Here is a 20,117-nt window from a genome sequence, read left to right as displayed (position 1 = left end):
TTTATGCATGAAAATTTGGTGTGACAGAAAATTCACCAGTTAATATGTTGAGAAGAGTGAGGACAGAAAATATAGAGTCTTTAATGTGTATTTAAAAAATTAGCTATCCCTAGCAATTACTGTCTCTCTCATTGCAAAACTAAAAGGGAAACGGATGAAAATACATAGAAACAGCCTGGAATTCTAAAGTACATCTGTGATGAGTATTAATTTTGAGCATATTTTTTAGTTTTCTTAACTTTCCTTGAACCATGTTGGGCAATAGCTTCTTACAGAAATTTATGTTCTAGGATGATGATGACTATGTCTTAGAGCATATTTTTATATTCTATAAAATGATATTTTCATAGGTCATGTAAATTAAGAAAATCATAAGCAAAATAGTATATCTTATTCCAAAGATAAAAATTCCAAAAAAAGAACAGTCTTCAAACAATATTATACACTGGATAAACTAAGATGTGATGCATCCAAGGTCAAATCAACTCACTTAAGAATATCTTCCAAGGCTTAATAAACACTCCATAAATGTGGTTCACTAGGACTTCACAGAATTCATTATTAACCATTTTACAAATAATCTAATTCTTAGTGTATTGGTTATGAATTATAATATTTTGGCAAAGCCTATGCAATAAAATAGCTGTTCTATTCATGCATTTCACAGGTTTAATAAGAAAGCAATAAAAAGTAATCATGATGAAGAGGTGCTTAATAGCTTGGTTACCTTGATTCTCAAAGGGTTGATCTCCATATCTGAAGTACAGTTCATTGGCCCATCGATGTCATAATGAAGGATGTACAACAAAGTGTTGTTGTTATATTTATAAGGCCACTGAAGATTTAGCATGGCTTTGCTGAATGAACTGGGACCATTGTTTCTCAGCTAATGAGGAAAAGAAATGTAAATACCCTAGGCAAAAATGTATTCTATAATCCTTCCCATGTGCCAACATCAGAAATCATTTAAAAACAGGATTTGAGTAACAGCAGAGTTGCCAAAAATAGACTCTAAATTACAACATAATCTTATACAAAGAATATCAAACTCAACATTTGTCTCTAGAGTAACAGGTATCAGGATGAAAATATAAACAAAAGAGTTAAATATTAAATATTAAAGAGTTATTGATAATAAAAATTTTCAACCTATGGAAATAAAATTGTGATTATTAACTGTAGGCATTTTCAACTTTTAGTCAGAACTGCAAAATGCCCATGCGAAAATACCCAATGACCTAATTCTTTTATTCAAGTAGAATAAATTGGTTTTAAATAACGAATTATATCAATTACCTTCTTTAAACACTTAAAGCTTTTTATCTACTAAAAACAAACTTATAAATAGGGAAGAATTCAAAGAAATATAGGTACACCATAGGTACACACTAAATCTATCCAGAGTTTACATAAAAATTACATAGCATTGATTTTAAAACATAGCTTAGTTGTTCTCTTTGTTGGCTCTCTCACTAGGTTTCCCTTAAATCCAACAGCTGCAAACCTCGTAAATGTGCTGAACAACTGGCCCAACATCTTCTTCAGTCTCAGGGTTCTCCTTGTGCTCCCAATTTGGAATCGGAAGAAAGATATGATCAGGACTTGAGACTCTAAACAATGACCAAAGAAAACCTACCATGAATATCAAAATGATATGGTCAGTTCAATTTCAAAACTATGCTGTATTCAAATGAATAAAATTAGACCTAGTAACAAAGAATATTAAAAGGAAAAACTAGAGAATGCATACAGAAACCATAGCTGCTATTAGTAAATCTACACATAACAGGTAAATTGGAAAGTCAATTTGTGCAAAATCTCAATACGCTTATTTTGAGCATATTATTGTCATGTCTTGTTTCTTTTCAGAGGACTGGCAAATAAATATTTGGGGCTTTGGAACATATCCAAGATCTTTTTTAAACAGAATCTCCTGCCTTAGTAATGTACCACTAACATGGAGTATTTATGATCCAAAAGAAGGCTGAGCTTCACAGTTACATTTCAAAAGCAATCATGTCAATAGGATACTCAACTTAGTAATCATACTGACCCTCTTATCTCAACAGCAGCTATAACAGCAAGGTCAACTCTGTAAGATACAACTGGGCTTACTTTGTCAAAAAGATTAGAGCTGAAAAAGAAAAAGAACAAATTTAGAACAGAATTGGACAGAAACATCATCAAATTCCTATTGAGGCAAACCCAGCAAAACTAAAAATGAATAGATTCAAAGCAACAAAGAAATGAAAACCTTCTAAGTCAAAACAATTACTTTCGATAGCATTTAATTCCCAGAAGATGAGCAAGTTTTATTTCTTAATGTTTAATTTTGTCTTACAAACTCAAAATTGACAATATTATTCTTAAAATGTAAATATTGATTTTAAAAATCCTATAAAGTACTGAAGTTTTAACCTATACTATTCAAAAATATTTAAAATATGTTATATAATATATCTGTAACACATTTCCTCAATAGTTATTACAAGGTAACACAAGGTGCTTTCATACCTTTGGATTTGTAAATCAAATTTTACAGAAGTATCCATCTCTGATTGCTGGTGTACACTGAATCGAAGACCAGCTAAGAGCTGAAAGAGAGGAAAAGATGGTAATATTAGTCAAAGTCTAAATAAAAATGAGAAATTTCAAATCCAATGTCCAAATAAAAACCAATGTCCTAAAATACACTGTTTATAGTAAAAGTGAACACAGATAATTACATATGGTTTTCTGTTGAATCTCTTATTTAAGATAAAATCCATAATGGAATCTATTTAACAACAATTACTAATAATAATAATTGTGATATTAATTATCTTTCTAAAATGTGCAAAAGTAAATGTTTGTTGATTCAATTAATTAATTAGGCACAATGATTTGGTAATTGGAAGCTAACAACTGAACTGTGTTAATGGGGTAGGAAGAAAGAAGTGGAGGGTTTACCAGAGTAACAGGAGCTAGTTAAAAGAAGCCTAAGTCTGGCCAGAACCAGAATTGCTCCTCCTCTCACCTTTCACAAACCCCTCAGGTAACAAACATCCTAATTCCTGCCTGTCACAAACAAAGGAGTCAAGGTAAAAGAAAGAAGTCTTCTTGGAAATAATACAAATGACACACAAAAAAATGGCACCTCCTGGGAACTGCCTCCTGCTTTCCACTTTGGAAAGCCTGGAGCTGACAACTTGGAATGACCAGGAACTCTCTACACTGAATGGGCTGTGAGTGAAAGATCTAGAGGAAATACGGTTGCAAAAAAATTAAAAAGATGTTCTGTTGTTAACGACAACTTTGAGTACATACAAAGTAAAAGGACTGATCAGAGTATTTGTTCAAGCCCTCTTCCCTAGACAACATACACATAAAACAATAATTTTTAGAGAAATATACACTTCAAGAAATATGAAATGTTTAGCTCCAGAGTGACACAGATCTCAAATTGCCAATATTAATGTGTCATTAAATAAATTAATTGTATTGTAAAAGCAACACTACGTAGACTGTCATGTTTTCCTTTATACTGAAATATAAGAGGTATATTTTGTTTCCTTTTTAATAGATTTGGGAAGAGACCCATTGGGTGTTTGCTTCTTTTCAAGCTCCTATGCTCCCTGCTCCACCATCTGAAGGGGCCTGATCCAACTCAATTTCCCTTTGATCTTCTGTGTGGGACCTGTAATACATGGCTTCAAGTTAATAAGTAGATTCTATCTCACCAAAGAAGACAGTCCTGATATTTGCCAGAGTAGTTTTTGAGGATCCATTAAAGCATCACTTTAAAATACCAAAATTAAAATTTCAGTTCCTTTTTTTTGGTTTTTGTTTGGGTTTTTTTTTGTTTGTTTGTTTGTTTGTTTCTTGCTAGGGATTGAACCCAGAGCCTTCTACATGCTAGGCAAGCACTCTACCAACTAAGCTACCTCTCCAGCTATAACAGTTCTTAATCCATGTTCTCATCCATTTACTAAACTAAAGGCAGCATCAAAAGCAGATTTTTGAGTACGGTACAATAGCACAACTCATTATTTTAGTATCTTGTTCAAACTGAAAAGAACTCTGTTAATTATGATACTCAAAATCAAAAACCAAATTAAAGACACTGTTTTGAAATGTTTTTGATCTTGTTGTTTTAATGCTATGAACCAATGCAGAGAACAGCAAAGTATTCTATAATCCACTCGATTAAAATGTCTTACTTGAGTTCCAGCCTTCATTGGGTTCCCCAGGTCACATACCACTTGGCGGGTTTGGTTTTCTGTCTTAAATGCACAGGAAAGTCTTGCTAAGTCCTTTGTTAGACAAAGAAAAAGGACATGAAAAGGAAAATAAATTAATGGCTAAAAAAAAAAAGTAGAAACCACAAGATTATAAAGTTACAACTGAGTATCATGCAGTTAGATATTATTTTTTTAGTGAAAAAAAATAAATCTCAACAAACGTGGAATAAGAAATCAGAACTGTGTGTGATTGCCACATATAAATGCAAAAGTGTTTCTGAAAGATCCCTAGAGGACTTACATACATAATCATAGTTCCTCTGACAAATAAGTTGATGGACAGGCTTAGACACTTTATCTTTCTGACCTCATTTTCAGGCACTTAGCAAGCAATTTTTAAAATGTCGTATCAATGCATTATGTAAAGTATTAGGCTTAAAAGGAATTACATAGAATAGGCACTCTATTGTCTAGCAATTCAGCCTTAGGTAGAATGGCTAAGCTGTGTTTCACTAAATAGGGGAGTAGCTCATTAATGTTAATAAGACCTGTGAGTGCATTTCAATTTTTAAAGAGGTAGCTTGCTTACTTCACTATTTCGGACAACCCCAATGAAATCAGCCTGAGGTGGCATGGAAATGATGAGCTCAGCTTCATAGGCACCTTCTCCTTGATTCTGAGCCTTAACAATCAATGTGAGAGGGTTGTCGTCTCCAATGTAGATCTTCTTTTGATCACTGAAAGTTAATATGAATTTAAACAGTGAAAAAAGACTACATGGGGAGCGTATGGCTGTTCGAAGAAACAAGAGATAAATACACAGACAGCCCCAACATGTTCAACAGTGTCTCAAGATATTTTAAGACTTCTTCACAGTTCAATAGAAAACAGAAAATAGCATACTGGGAGCAAGTCCAACACTTCTCTCTGTAAAAGAAAACATTAATGCCATGATGCCACTAATAAATCACTGGCTTTCATATTTATTACTGAAGTAATTTTGTATCTCTGCATGTACTTTTGGGGTGGGGGGGGAAAGGATGGAGACTGAACCTAGGGCTTCACACATACTAGGCAAGCACTGAGTTTACATTCCCAGCTATTTTTTAAATTTTGAATCAGGGTCTCACTAAATTGCCCAGACTGGCCTCAAAACGGTGATTCTAGGGCTTTGGTCTCCTGTGTAGCTGGGATCACATGTATGTACCACCATGCCTGGCTCAGCATGTACTTTTTTTTTTTTTTTTTTTTTGTGGTGAAGGGGATTGAACCCAGGGCCTTGTGCATGCAAGGTAAACATTCTACCAACTGAGCTATATCCCAGCCCTGCATGTAAATTTTAATCCCCTAATTATTTTCTTTTTTTTTTTATTGATTGTTCAAAACATTACAGAGCTCATGATATATCATCTTTCATACATTTGACTCAATTGGGTTTTGAACTCCCTTTTTTACCCCAAATACAGATTGCAGAATCACATCTGTTACATACTCACATTTTTACATAATGGCATATTAGTGACTGTTGTATTCTGCTACCTTTCCTATCCCCTACTATCCCCACTCCCCTCCCCTCCCATCTTCCCTCTCTACCTCCTCTGCTGTTGTTCAATTCTCTCCCTTTTTTTCCCCTCCCCCTTGCCCCTCACAACCTCTTATAATTTTGTGTGTCATTGAAGGTCTCCTACCATTTCCATATGCTTTCCCTTCTCTCTCCCTTTCTCTCCCCCCATTTGTCTTTGTTTACTGTTAGTCTTTTCCTCATGCTCTTCCTTCCTGTTCTGTTCTTAGTGGCTCTCTTTATATCAAAGAGGACATTTGGCATTTGTTTTTTAGGGCTTGGCTAGCTTCACTTAGCATAATCTGCTCTAATGCCATCCATTTCCCTGCAAATTCTATGATTTTGTCATTTCTTAGTGCTGCATAATACTCCATTGTGTATAGATGCCACATTTTTTTTTTATCCATTAATCTATTGAAGGGCATCTAGGTTGGTTCCACAGTCTAGCTATTGTGAATTGTGCCGCTATAATCATTGATGTGGCCGTATCCCTATAGTGCGCTCTTTTAAGGTCTTCAGGGAATAGTCCGAGAAGGGTGATAGCTGGGTCAAATGGTGGATCCATTCCCAGCTTTCCCAGGAATCTCCATACTGCTTTCCAAATTGGCCTCACCATTTTGCAGTCCCACCAGCAGTGTACAAGTGTACCCTTTTCCCCACATCCTCGCCAACACTTATTGTTGTTTGACTTCATAATGGCTGCCAATCTTACTGGAGTGAGATGGTATCTTAGGGTGGTTTTGATTTGCATTTCTCTGATTGCTAGAGATGGTGAGCATTTTTTCATGTACTTGTTGATTGCTTGTATGTCCTCCTCTGAGAAGTGTCTGTTCAGGTCCTTGGCCCATTTGTTGATTGGGTTATTTGTTATCTTATGGTTTAATTTTTTAAGTTCTTTGTACATTCTGGATATTAGGGCTCTATCTGAGGTATGAGGAGTAAAGATTTGTTCCCAAGATGTAGGCTCTCTATTTACCTCTTTTATTGTTTCTCTTGCTGAGAAAAAACTTTTTAGTTTAAGTAAGTCCCATTTGTTTATTCTTGTTATTAACTCTTGTACTATGGGCGTCCTATTAAGGAATTTGGAGCCCGATCCCACAATATGTAGATCGTAGCCAACTTTTTCTTCTATCAGACGCAGTGTCTCTGATTTGATATCTAGCTCCTTGATCCATTTTGAGTTAACTTTTGTGGCTGGCGAGAGAAAGGGATTCAATTTCATTTTGTTGCATATGGATTTCCAATTTTCCCGGCACCATTTGTTGAAGATTCTATCCTTCCTCCCTAATTATTTTCTAAAAGCATGATTTTTACAATAATCTTTTTAATGTATATGCTATAAAACATGGTAAGGATGTGCTTAAGTCAAGAGCATTCCTACAATGAAGTATATCTTTAAGATGATATATAACTTTGTGATAGTATCCAAAGCTAAATGGTCACAAATCTGTCAAGCTAGGCAACTAGTAAAAACAAAGTAGATATTTTTTTAAGTTCAAGATTAATAGCTTTATTATTATATAAAATCATGTATTACCCCCTAATATAACTAATTCTCATTAAAATATTAGTACTTTGAATAGGAAAATGTGCTCTGTGATTTGAATTTCTTATGGTAATGTTTATTGTTTGGAACAAAACTTACCTATTTACAGAAACTTCTAGTTTTGGTTTACAGACATTGTCTTCACCACAGTCAAGTAGAATATGAGCCTAGAAAAAAAATATTTATTTATCTACATGAAAAAAAAATGCAGGTTGCATATGCAGTGTATATCAGTACATATGTGTATAGACATGTATGAACACATGTGTATTTATATACACTCATCAACTTGTTTGTATACCTGAATAAAAAAAATCATTTATTTACAAACAGGTCAGTGTAGCTTGTCAAGAATGAGAAAAAAGAATAATATTAGTAGGATACAACATAACATTTGGACTTTTTAGTTTTATCTATTTTGCTATTTTGAAATAAAATCTGGTATAGAAGTAATGATTAAAAATTGAGAGATTCATTTTTGTTTTGTTTGATTTGTCTTTTGCAATACTAGGGGTTGAACCCAGTGCTGCTCTACCACTGAGCTACATCCTTGGGTCTTTTTTATATTTTGTTTTGGGACAGGGTCTTACTATATTGCTAGCCTTGAACTTGTGATCCTCCTGCCTCAGCCTCCTAAGTAGTTGGGATTACAGGTGTGCACCACCATGCTAGGCTGAAGGTTTTGACTCTGCTTACAACTAAGTTGTGTGAACTTAAGCAATATAAACCCCTAGAATTCCTCACTAAAGAGTGTGCCCTCTGTCAATGTCTTGGAAATATGGCTACAAAAGACAAAAGAATAAAGAACGGAAAATATACTGGAGCCATACAACAGGAGGACCAAAGTGGGAAAGAACTGGTCAAAATGATGCAGCATGTCCATGGCCATTTAGAAAGAAATAAAGGAAAAGGAACCAGAAGTGTTAGAATGACCAGAATAGGTACAACAAGAAAAATCTGAACTTTTCCTTATCCAGGTCTGTCCAGGAGAATGTGCTGGATAGAATAGTATGGAAAAAACCCAAAGAGAAATAATGGAAGGTGCAGAATATGTTGGATAAGATGTGAAAACAGGAATATAAAAATTGATAAAAGAAGGAAGGAAAATTCTTGGTTTGTCTACTCTTAATATCTAAAGGGCTTCATACCCAGAAGCAGATGAAAAGAAGAGAGAAAAGGATTTAAAGGAAAAGAATAATGAAAGGAATCATTTAAAAACAGGTGATGATTGCATACTTCTAAGTCACGAGGGAAGTGCAGTTACCTGGAATAGAATTACTTGATAGGAATGCTAATTGACAATTTAATTGGGATGAAACCCCAAAATATATGGAATTAATTCAATTACTAGATGCAAGTAGTTGCCATAAGCATCAAGAAAAAAGAAAAGGTCAGGATTGTTAGGAGAATTTATGGTGATTCTGTAAGTCACACAAAGGAAATCACTGCTCAGTTCAGGAATAAAGGGTGAATTTTGTGCATAACAAACTCATGTAAGTTGTGTATCTGAAGTCTGGAATAAGAAATTTGTATAAAAATATTAATAAAACTGTGATAAATGAACACATGGCTAACTATCACTTTGCAGGGTAGGAAAAGAACTAAGCTGGCACTGGAGCTGTGGTTAAAACATTATCAACAGGAACACAGCATTCCTGAATGACTACAGAATAATTAAGTGACAATGTATAAAAGAAAAGCAACAAACAAACAAACAAACAACCATGTTACCAGAAAAGATAGTTTCAGAAGTGGAAACCCACAAAGCAATGTCTTCTATGTCCAGAGAACCAAATCCCTACAGTTATATACTTAATATCTCTCCTTTCTTTTTTTTTTTTTTTTCAACTACTGGAGATTGAACCCAGAGTTGCTCTACCACTGAACTACATCCTTAGCCCTTTTTATTTTTATTTTGAGATGGGGTCTCACTACATTGCTGAGGCTGGCCTGGAACTTATAATCTTCCTGCCTCAGCCTTTAGTTGCAGGGATTACAGGCATGTGCCACCATACCTGGAATTATACTTAATATCTTGGACTAAGCAAGAATATGATATATATTTGAATGAAAAAAAAAGGGGGGGTGATAACCATTCCTTCTGCAGAAACCACTGAATCTCCTACTGCAAAAAAGGAAGCTTTTGATCTGCACTAATATAAGTAGCCACATAGAAGCCAAATGTGGCCCTGGAGCCCTTGAAACTTGTCTTGTGTGACTGAGAAACTGATTTTACTTTAAAAAAACTGATATTGAAATCCCTTACTGAAAAACTTTTAGTATGTTTAGAATAACTTGAGTACATATATCTTTTTCAACTATAAATTATATGAATTCTAAATAAAAAATTTTTCAAAAAAATTTAGTATCTGGATTTATATATATTATAATTGTACAATATATTCTGAATTTTGAAGAAAGTAAAAAAACAGAATGTAAATAGTTTGCTGACAATTTTTAAATTGCTTACAAGTTAAAACTATAATATTTTGGATATTGTTGTGGCTGAATTATATTTGCCCCAATTGTATGTTGAAGCTCTATTCCTCAGTACCTCAGAATGTGACTGTATTTGAGATACAGTCTTTAGAAAAGTAACTAAAATGATGTCACTAGGGTAGGCCTTAATCTAATATTACTCACCTGTGCTTCTTAAATGATGAGTCTAGGACACAGACACATGAAAAGGAAACACCATGTGAGAACAGAAGAGAAGGTGAGCATCTATAAGCCAAGGAGATAGGCCTTGGAAGAAATCAACCCTTGTGACCCCTTGATCTTGGATTTCTAGCCTTCAAAATTGTGAGAAAATGAACTTATGTTATTTAAGTCCCCCACTCTATGGTACATTGTTGTGGAAGCCCTAGAAAACTAATACATACCTATTATTAAAATTAATTTCTAATAAAAATTAAGTTTGAAAGATAGCACAATACTGACGGACAGACCTTAAGAGGCATAGATTCCGCTACTAAATTGTTAATCAACATAACACTGAACACCTACCAAATTAGACAATATAAACACAGAGCTATATATAACAGGCTCTCTTGAAATAGATAGTATAAAATGACGTCTGATTATTGATATACAAAATGGATTATTAAAATATAAAAGTTACAAAAAACTAAACATTTTTTTTAAAAAATTTGCTTTATGCTGTAGTTATATAGTCCTCTCAAATTACCCCCTAAAAAAACCAAAAACCAAATGAGCAAGTCATGAGATCCTTTAAAGGAAAATAAAAAAGAAATGACGAGGGGCTGGGGTTGTAGCTCAGTGGTAGAGTGTTTGCCTAGCATGTGTGAAGCACTGGGTTCAATCTTCAGCACCACACAAAAATATATAAATAAAGGTTAAAAAAAAGAAAGAAAGAAAACAGAAAGGTCAATCTATATTTAGTTTAAAGAATTTTATGGGGAAAAAAATATCAATCCAAAAATATGAACATGTTAGAAAAGGAAGAAACAGAAAATAACAATATTTAAATACATGTTTTTCACAGGTTTTTCTAAAATTAAAATATCAATCTGAAGTCTTATGTTCTTGTACTTAGCCTATGTACAGAATGATTATATACCATATATGCATATTGGTGTAATGTGTAAATACATATATACCTATATACACTTTAAAAACAAAATGTATATTAAAGATGTGTATCAAAGGTATTTAGCAAAATACTAAAACACTACGTAAAGAATGGAGTTTTGTTGTTTTCCTTGAATTATTTTATTATTTTATGCATATGAAATGTGACCCTGGCTTTTTCTGCACACAACTAAGGTCAGAGTGGATTTAAATATCTCTGACAGGAAAGTTCACATTTCTACCCCTCTGACTTATTTAACTAAACATCTACCAACATTATAAAAGCAATCCCTTATGATATTTAAGAACACAAATTATAAGAACTTAATAAAGATCCCAGTATGTAGCAGGAGCACACTGGGAGAGACAGTACCTGTCGACTGAGGTTAGCAGGGGTGAACTGGTTCAGGATGGGTCGCAAGCCTGTGGCATCAGCGGCCGTTCTATAATCCAACCGATACTCCATAAAAATAGTAATTGGAGTAAGTTTGTCTCTAAATTCAGATTCATCCTAGAAATGGAAAATCTTCATATTAAACATGGTATCAACTTAAAGTATCTGGAAAAATCTAGAAGTGCACAACACAAAGCCAGCTAATTCTATGAAGCTAGTCTAATTAATACCTCTACTTTTCCTCATTCATTTAAATTAAATGGCATTGAAGGATATACACTTACATTCACATTTTGCTTCTGTGACATCTAGACATTGTGATATGTAGTATTTTCACAATGATTCAATTACATATTTCCAATATAATCTCTTTTTGACCCTTAAGTTATTTAAAACTACATTTCCTAGGAACTCAATTTCCTAAGTTATCTTTTTGCTATTGGTTTCTAAAAACTGTTGCTACCATTTGGATGTTAAGTGTCCATGTGATAAAAGCCTGGACACTAGGGAGGCACTACTGAAGAAGTGGGGAACCCTTTAAGAGGCCTGGCCTAGCTAGTGTCAGGTCCTCAGGTCACTGGAGATGCCCTTGAAAGGGACTGTGGGACCCCAGTCTCTTTCTCTTGCTCTTTGCTTTCTGGCTATGAGGTGGGTGGTACTGCCCTGCCTCATAACTTCTTTCAGAATTACAGCTTCACTGCAGCCCCCAAAACTTCAGGGTTGCTCAACCAATCATGGGCTAAAACCTTTCAAACCTTTTCTTCTTATACGTTGATTACCTCAGGTATTTCTTATAGTGATGGAAAGATAACACAAGCACATTGTGATCAGATACCATATTTCCTATGATATCTCTTTGAAATGTTTAGATTACCTTTATGGCCTATACATGTGTTGAGGGGCACAGACAAGTCAAGATGGCACCTGGCACTTTGCCAGGAGGAGTGGTTTGAGAACACCAGCGAGCCATTAAGATGATGGAGATTCCTTAATGACTGAATGCTGTGTCTAGATTATGTCAATTAAGTTAAGCTGTGTGTAATTATTAAGATAATGAGGATTCCTTAATGACTGATTGCTGTAACTGGATGATGCTAAATTGAGTCAAGCTGTGTATTCAGTTATGTATAAATACCTCTGCTGTCCTACAATAAGGCGGCTCCCGCTGTATCAACCTTCACAAGTTGCTTGTCACCCCCGGTTATTTTGCCCAGCCAGACTGTGGCATACATGATCAATTTTATTCCTGATCAATTTCTACATTCTCTAATTATTGAGTTTCAGTGCTGAATTCTACATGGGTCTGTGAAATAAACCTGTTAACGATTCTCAATCTTCTAAAGCTTTAGCGATATGTTTGCCTTCTTTTTAAAATTTCCATCTTTTATCTGTGGAAGCAGTTCCCCTAAAATATTCAGATGAATATGAACCACATTCTTTTGTGATATGATTAAGGGAAATCCATGAATATGAGTAATAAGAACTACCTTTGATTTTTAGATTCATGCCAGACTATGATTTTACAACATGTAAGTATCTTATTAAATACTTACAACAAGAGAAGAAAATTGATATTATTAATACTCCCTTTTTAAGGATAAAGAAATTTGGGTTTTGATAAGTAACTTGTACAAGGTCACATATTGAAAAGAAGTAGTTACAGGTCAGTCACCCTGACCTCCGTATAGTCTTTTCTTTGCATCTTCTCTTGCTGTAGTCAAGATGCACCTCCATCCTAAGGACACTTTAGCTTCATGAAAGTGTCTAGACCTAATGAAGGAGTCTCAGATTGCAGAAGGCCCTGGAGAGTCTGAATCCCTAAGCTGGTGTCTGAAATTCCTACTCACCCTTTCCCCAGTGCCCATCCTTGCCAGCAGCTTAGGCTCAAAATTTTGCTTTCAACTCACAATTCAGATTGAGCTCAGGGGTTTAGTTGATTGCTGACTTTTTGGACCCTGGAGATTTCCTTTACTGTCTTGAGTCCAGCAATATTTAATAAATATCCTTATCATAATTCATTCAGTAATATTGTTGTTGAAAGGCCATCTGCAGTCTGCCAGAAGTAAGATCCATGACTTCTACTGTCAGGTTTGATGCTTCAAAGAGCCAGATTTCCTTAAGCATATTTTTTTGTGCTCTTCACTTTGGAAGTCATTTAGATGAAAATGAAAAAGTAACAATTAAAAAGAAAAGATAACAGAACACAGATGATCTCTTACCCGCAGATATGCTATCAGCTCTTCACACTGCATCTGTCCCCCTCTAGAAATTGTCATGTTCTTGGAGTGACCCGGGGACCTGTTATGGAGAAACAGTGCTCGCCGAATTGCTCCCTTTTGCTTGAGTTTATCCAAAAGAAGCTCCACCTGGAAGTCTATATAAATCAAAGGATTTATAACCAATGTATTCTTTATGGACTTAACCACGGTCCTAGATATCTAGAATTTTCATGTCAACAGAGATATTTATTTCTGAGAAGTGATCTGCTTCAAATTCACTAAAAATATCTTTTAACGAGGGACACTACAACATATTAACACTGAATAAATTTACTATAATAATTAAATAATTAAGCCAACCATCCCCAAAGCAATATCATATGTAATTCCAAATAACAATGGCAATAAAATATAAAAGGAAAAATTCTTTTAGTTTAAGCTGTAGGAAGTCCAGAGGGTGAAATATATGTGAATTAAGACTTTCACTCTTGGAGGAGGATATAGCTCAGTGGTTGAGTAATTGCTTTAGTGTGCCTAAGGCCTGGGTTCAATCTCCAGCATGGGCAAAAAAAAAACTTCTGCCATTAATCCAAGTGACAAAACTCTGTCGATTTTGATTAAGTACTCATTAATTGGAAACCACGTCATATTAAAACTATGGTAAACAATTTGTACCAATTGAAATTCCTGCTTTGAACAAAGCTATCATATCAAATGGTCAGATAAACATGTCCCTCATGAAGTAAGTGACTGTTTGATGGGTTAAGAATCACATAAACATGACGGTGCAGAGTCAGAAGCACAGTTGTTACAATTACCACTTTCTAAAATTCAGTTCTTTAAGTAGTTTCTTAAAAGCAGATGAGAGTATGAATTTTTAACACAACAGCTCTCTTTTCAAGTTTCTTTAAATACTGATTGACTTTCATTTCAAATTTAGGTGAAAACCCAGGGTTATTGTGATTCATGTTTGGTTCTACTCAGTCACACTGCTCTCCTTGCAGTCTCTCAAACACACAGACACACTCCTTCCTTGGACTTCTTTTTTTTTAGTTATTGATAGACCTTTATTTTATTTATTTATTTTTATGTGGTGCTGAGGATCAGACCCAGTGCCTCTCTCATGTTAGGCAAGTGCTCTACCACTGAGCCACAATCCCAGCCCTTCCTTGGGCTTCTTGAAATTGCCATTTCTTCTGTGTGAACCAGTCTTCTGTTCCTGCAGGTCTCTATAGAGAAGTTACCTCCAGTGAGGTCCTGCTGGACTCACTCACATGAACACCTGCCCAACGGCTTCAGTCCTCCTCTTTGCTTTGTTACTCATTAGCACCTGTCACTATCTGATGCACTGGCAAATTCTGGCAATATTGATTAATATCCCTACTCTGCTCTCAGGATCACATCAATTGTTTTAGGAAAGGAAGTACACTCTGCTGGGTAGATTAAATTTAGTGAAGAAAACATTTTCTCCTCACTATTCCTAAATCATCTCTATTTCTAAGATTGTTCGGTATTTCCCAGAAATATAAAGCTAGATATCTCAGTCTGAGATATCTATCATCTACTCATAACAAGGATACTCACAAAAAAATAAAAAAGCATAAATATCTAAGACAAAAAAAAAACAAAAAACAAAAAAAAGGATACTCATTCCCCTCAGAGTTCATCTTACATCATTAAATGTTTACCTTTCTAAAAGCTATATTTATATATAGTGCATTATATTTGCTATTTTGTGGGCTAGTTTGCACACAATGTCCATTAATAAATATATTATTTCTCAAATGTATTTACTGGCTTAATAGTTGCCAAAGTAATTAGGTTGCCATCTTAAATGTGTTTAAGCATAAACATTCAGTTTAAAAACAATAACAATTTGAGTAACTAAGTAAACATTTTTAAGTGCTGTATATGTAAGAGTATTAAAATACTTTGATTTTTCATAGGATACTTACTAAGTTTCCTTGGAAGTGCTCCTTTGCCATCTGCCTTTAAACAGAACCTGACATTAAAACTGTAGGAAAAGAAAATATATACATGTAAATCCTATAATCCAGCTTAGATATATTTAATATCATTCAAATCTCACATTTCTTATACAGTCATCCCTTGGTATCTGTAGGAGATTGGTTCTGTGAACTACCCTTCACAGATACCAAAATCAGTGGATGCTCGTTAATAAAACAGCACAGAATTTACATATAACCTACAGATATCTTCTTTCATACTTTAAGTCATTTCTAGATTACCTTTAAGTCATATCTACTTATAATACCTAGTACAATGAAAATGCCATGTAAATAGTCATTCTACTGTATTGTCAGGGAATACACAATAATATAGGCAATAATAAGTAAAAACAAAAAGTGTGTACATGTTCAGTACAGACGATAATTTTTTTTTCTATATGCAGTTGGTTGAAACCAAGAATGCAGAAATGGCAGGTGCAGAGGGCTGATGGTGCATAGTTAAGGCCAGGAAGCCCTACATCTTTCTTCATATCTTAATATTGTTCTTAAAACATGAAACTACCCAGACTAATTTAACTCATTCTTCAGTAATTTAAACATGTTGCCTTTCAGGGTACCTCGATGAGAAAAATAATTTCCTAACCTCCATTCAAATTTACAGAACCTGTTGATAAATCTAAATAAGGGAAATGTCAGTTAGATTTAAAATAATGTCTTCTATAATTAAAAAAAAAAAAACGATCCACTGAAGCATCCTTTAATTACCAAGCTTCTCTAGAGGATGTGCTTTACAATATCTTAACAGGTCATGAAATCAGTGTAGTTGGCTGTATCCAGCATCTTAAAAAAGTGAATACAATAAAAAAAGTTGATGTAAGTAATAAGTTTATAGGATTATGGTGCAAGGTTTAGTTCTAGCTGTGTACCATGGTCAAATTTAGATGAAAGCTAGTACTTCAATTAGTGCATTTGAAGCCTTCTAATTATTAGCATAATTACAAGCATATTATTAGCATCTTCACAGAAACATAAAAAATGAGTGAAGGAAAGAAAGGCAGTAAAACTAAAAGCCAAAATCTTGAAAATAATTTGATTAACAATCAATAAAAATTAAGAGCAATTATTATAGAATGATTAATGTAATCCCATGAATAAACTAAATTTTTCAAGATTTTAATGACATAATAATTCAAAACAAAATCAGGAAAATATCTATCATTAGCTCTTTTTAAATAAAATTTTCATGGTTACCAATCATTTTCCTCTTCATCTATAATTCTTTGCAATTTTTCTGTGCAAGTAAAGAATGTGAACAGTGTTCCTCTAAGTGATGTTAAAGTACACAGGGCCAAAAACTTCCAATAGTTAGTTTTGTATTTATTTTCACATATGAGAAAGATATTGTCTTTTCCATTGTGGGCTTTTATTTTTTTTTTTACTTGTAGATGGACAAAATACCTTTATTTCTTTTTTTTTTCTTTTAATGTGGTGCTAGGATTGAACTCAGTGCTTCACGTGTATGCTAGGCAAGTGCTCTACCACTAAACCACAACCCAGCCCTCTCCATTGTATTTTTAAAATACTTTGAGATAAAATATGAGTCGGTTTAAAGGAAACTTAAGAAAATTATAATATAGGTAGAAAGAAAATATAGCAAAAATCCTGAGTATCATACACATGATAAACTTGGAAAATAATGAGGCAGAGAAGTCAGACACTATACTTATGAAAAAATATTATATTTTTCTTTGGAAACCAGAAAAGAAACAAGTAAAAGATCAAAATATAAGAGCAAAGTAATTTTACCATACAGCCATACAGATTTGAAATCTGAAAAAGAACATTATCTTTTAAAGATTTCATTTAAAGGGTTAGGTTTATGGCTCAGTGGTAGAGCCCTTGCCTAGACTATGGGAGGCACTGGGTTCGATTCTTAGCACCACATATGACTAAATAAATAAAATAAAGGTCCATCAACAACTAAAAGAAAAAAAATTTTTTTAATTAAAAAAAAGATTTCATTTAAAAGGGCCTGTTTAGAATGAAATTTTTATAAAATGAGTTCTGAGAACTTGTCAGCGTTTTCTTCTTTTTAAATATATTCATTGACCATATATAATTCTTTAAAAACTAATTTTATAGTAATTTATTGAGTATTTCTGGAGCATTCTAGAAAATTTCCTTGGAACACTATTTCTATAATCCAATCAATGGCTTAAACATGGAGTGTATCCACAGAAACTGCTTTAGTAATATTTTAGCCCTGCCATCTTAATTTTTAATTGTTCTTACAATAATCAAACCATTAATCATAATTATTATTAAACATATATCCTTACCAGGAAACTTTGAGAGCTGTCCCAGGCAATGGGCAGGTTTTATTGTCTTGATTTAAAATGCTAGGATATACTTCAAGACCAGCATTTACGGTGATAACAGGTCTGGCCCTGTTTTTAAAAAAAGGAAGAAAAAAGTTCAAACTTAGAAGCAGAAACTTGGATTGATCCCAGCATTTTAGGTTCACATTCACCATGATACAGTAGCATCTAAAGCATTCTTTCTAAGAGCAAAAAACATTGAAACAAACTTTAAGTGTAAGATGACCAACTGCCTCAGTTTGCCCCAAACTTTTCCAATTTCAGCACTGAAAGTCCTGCATCTTGGGAAATTGCTCAGTTCCAAGAAAAGCGGGACAATTGGCCAACAAATCTGAACTCAGTCCATTAAAGCAGAATGCTTAAGTAAGTTACAAGGTCCCTACTTAATGCAATGCAATATGAGTGTCATAAATCCATCTGTATCGACATAAGATAATCTCTAAGGTACATCCAAGACGTAACTGTAGTAAAAGGAAAAAAAAAAAATCCCACAATAAAGAAAGAATGCCTACAGACACACATACATGTATGCACATGATTTCTTTTAATATATGAGTATTTTTTGCAGGGCATACCTAATAAACTAGTAATTGACATGAGAAAATATATTTTTATTCTATGACCTTTTTGCATTGTTTGAATATGCACCACATGCATGTATTACTTCATTAGCAGCAATTTTAAAGCTAAAACAATAAAATAGAGGTTAAGCACTCCTAATTGAAAAAAATCCAAAATCTGAAACTTTTTGAGTACCAACATAATGCTCAAAAAGTTGTGGATTTTGAACCATTTCATATTTCTTATTATAAGGGATGTTTAACTGGTAAAGTCTATGTAACTATTTCAAAATCAGAAACATTCTAAAATCGGAAACATTTCTGATCCCAAGAATTTCAGATAAGGTATTTGCAACCTGTAAATATAGTTTTCCAAATTTCAAATATCCAAGTTTACATCTTGTACAAAAATACAGTAGACTCAAGTCAATGAGATTGCCTCAAAATGACAAATCCCTGAAATCTGTAAGTACACACATTCCCCCAAAGCTGTAATTAGGTTGAACCATCACAAACTCTACCACCGAGCATAGATGTTAGGTTTCCTACCATGCTTAATCTCCATCTGCAGAAATATTAAGCTACTTGAGATACCAGTTGATATTCTATGAGAATTGATGAAATAGAGAAAACTGGTAATATACATGAAGCTGGGAAATAGAGAAATATGAATTTTTACACATTTTTTTAACAAAAATATTCATGTGGGGATCCATTACATAATCACGATGTTCACAGAATACTGGGCCACAAACACCAGTCTGGTTTCCTACCTCTTATAGGAAAATACAGCCTATACATTTGATGTGGGGAAGGGGCTCACAATGGAACCCAGGATCTGGTACCTGCTAGGTTAAGTGCTCTACCACTAACTACATACCAGCCCCTATCCATACAATTTTTAAAGAGAAATGAAAAGCATAGGGGAATGTCTCTGAACAAAATTTAAGGACAATGAGCAAAAACTCTGAACATTTTTCTAAATAAAAAAAGTCTATACTGTTCTTTTCTTTGAGACTTCCTTGTATAAATACTCTTTACCCACAGCAAATCCTGAATAGAAAGAACAAACAAGTTTGATCCTTACTCTAAGAAAATTAAAACTGAAATTCAAACACTGGGACTTAACTAAAAGAATTTTTTAAAATTCAAAATATTCCCATAGTACAGAACATGAAACATACCTGTATAACACAGCTCGATCTACACCAAAAGCTCCTACAATTAAGTCTTAAGCAAAAGCAAAAGAATATGTTAGTAATGATAATTGTTTTTAAAGCTTATGTATCATTCTAGAAATGCTTAATGTACATAAGATTTAAACATTTTCTCAAAACTAAAAGGTTCTAAGATAAGATATATGAGGATAAAACACTGGAAAACTATAATAAGTGTTCATCATTGCAAATGCTCATCATAAACCAGACTTTCATTCAGGTAGATAAAACTTTTTGTTGGCTATTTCATAAAAAGAGCACCAAAAAGGAAGTGTATAGCCAGCAAACATATACACTCCCCAAAAGCAAAAGCTTTACAGATGCCTGTGTATTTATACTTTTATTATAAAATTTTCCTCCAGTTCTCTTGTTTTAGAAACAAAACCAAGAAAGCACATATACATATGTTGAATATGATAGCAGGCAGCATTCAAATCAGCAAGAATAAAATACATTAGTTT

The 20,117-nt window shown here is 33.8% G+C and overlaps 1 protein-coding gene across 1 annotated transcript in view; it reads right to left on the bottom strand.

Moving 5' to 3' along the window:
* Positions 1–20,117, bottom strand: part of Itgav (integrin subunit alpha V) — an 89,610-nt gene that overhangs the window by 15,433 nt on the left and 54,060 nt on the right. Inside the window, exons 14-25 of the mRNA XM_026400731.2 lie at positions 19,624–19,669; positions 17,841–17,948; positions 15,487–15,545; positions 13,532–13,686; positions 11,292–11,429; positions 7,427–7,494; positions 4,810–4,957; positions 4,200–4,292; positions 2,515–2,594; positions 2,054–2,134; positions 1,505–1,610; positions 728–886 (exon numbers count right to left, since the gene is read on the bottom strand). Of these exons, the coding sequence (XP_026256516.2) occupies positions 728–886; positions 1,505–1,610; positions 2,054–2,134; positions 2,515–2,594; positions 4,200–4,292; positions 4,810–4,957; positions 7,427–7,494; positions 11,292–11,429; positions 13,532–13,686; positions 15,487–15,545; positions 17,841–17,948; positions 19,624–19,669 (1,241 nt within the window). The remainder of the gene's footprint in view (positions 1–727; positions 887–1,504; positions 1,611–2,053; positions 2,135–2,514; positions 2,595–4,199; positions 4,293–4,809; positions 4,958–7,426; positions 7,495–11,291; positions 11,430–13,531; positions 13,687–15,486; positions 15,546–17,840; positions 17,949–19,623; positions 19,670–20,117) is intronic.

The sequence above is a fragment of the Urocitellus parryii genome, chromosome 1 (assembly GCF_045843805.1).
Source record: "Urocitellus parryii isolate mUroPar1 chromosome 1, mUroPar1.hap1, whole genome shotgun sequence".
Classification (NCBI taxonomy): domain Eukaryota; kingdom Metazoa; phylum Chordata; class Mammalia; order Rodentia; family Sciuridae; genus Urocitellus; species Urocitellus parryii.
Note: the sequence above shows the minus strand (reverse complement) of the source record. Positions and strands in the feature narration are given on the sequence as shown.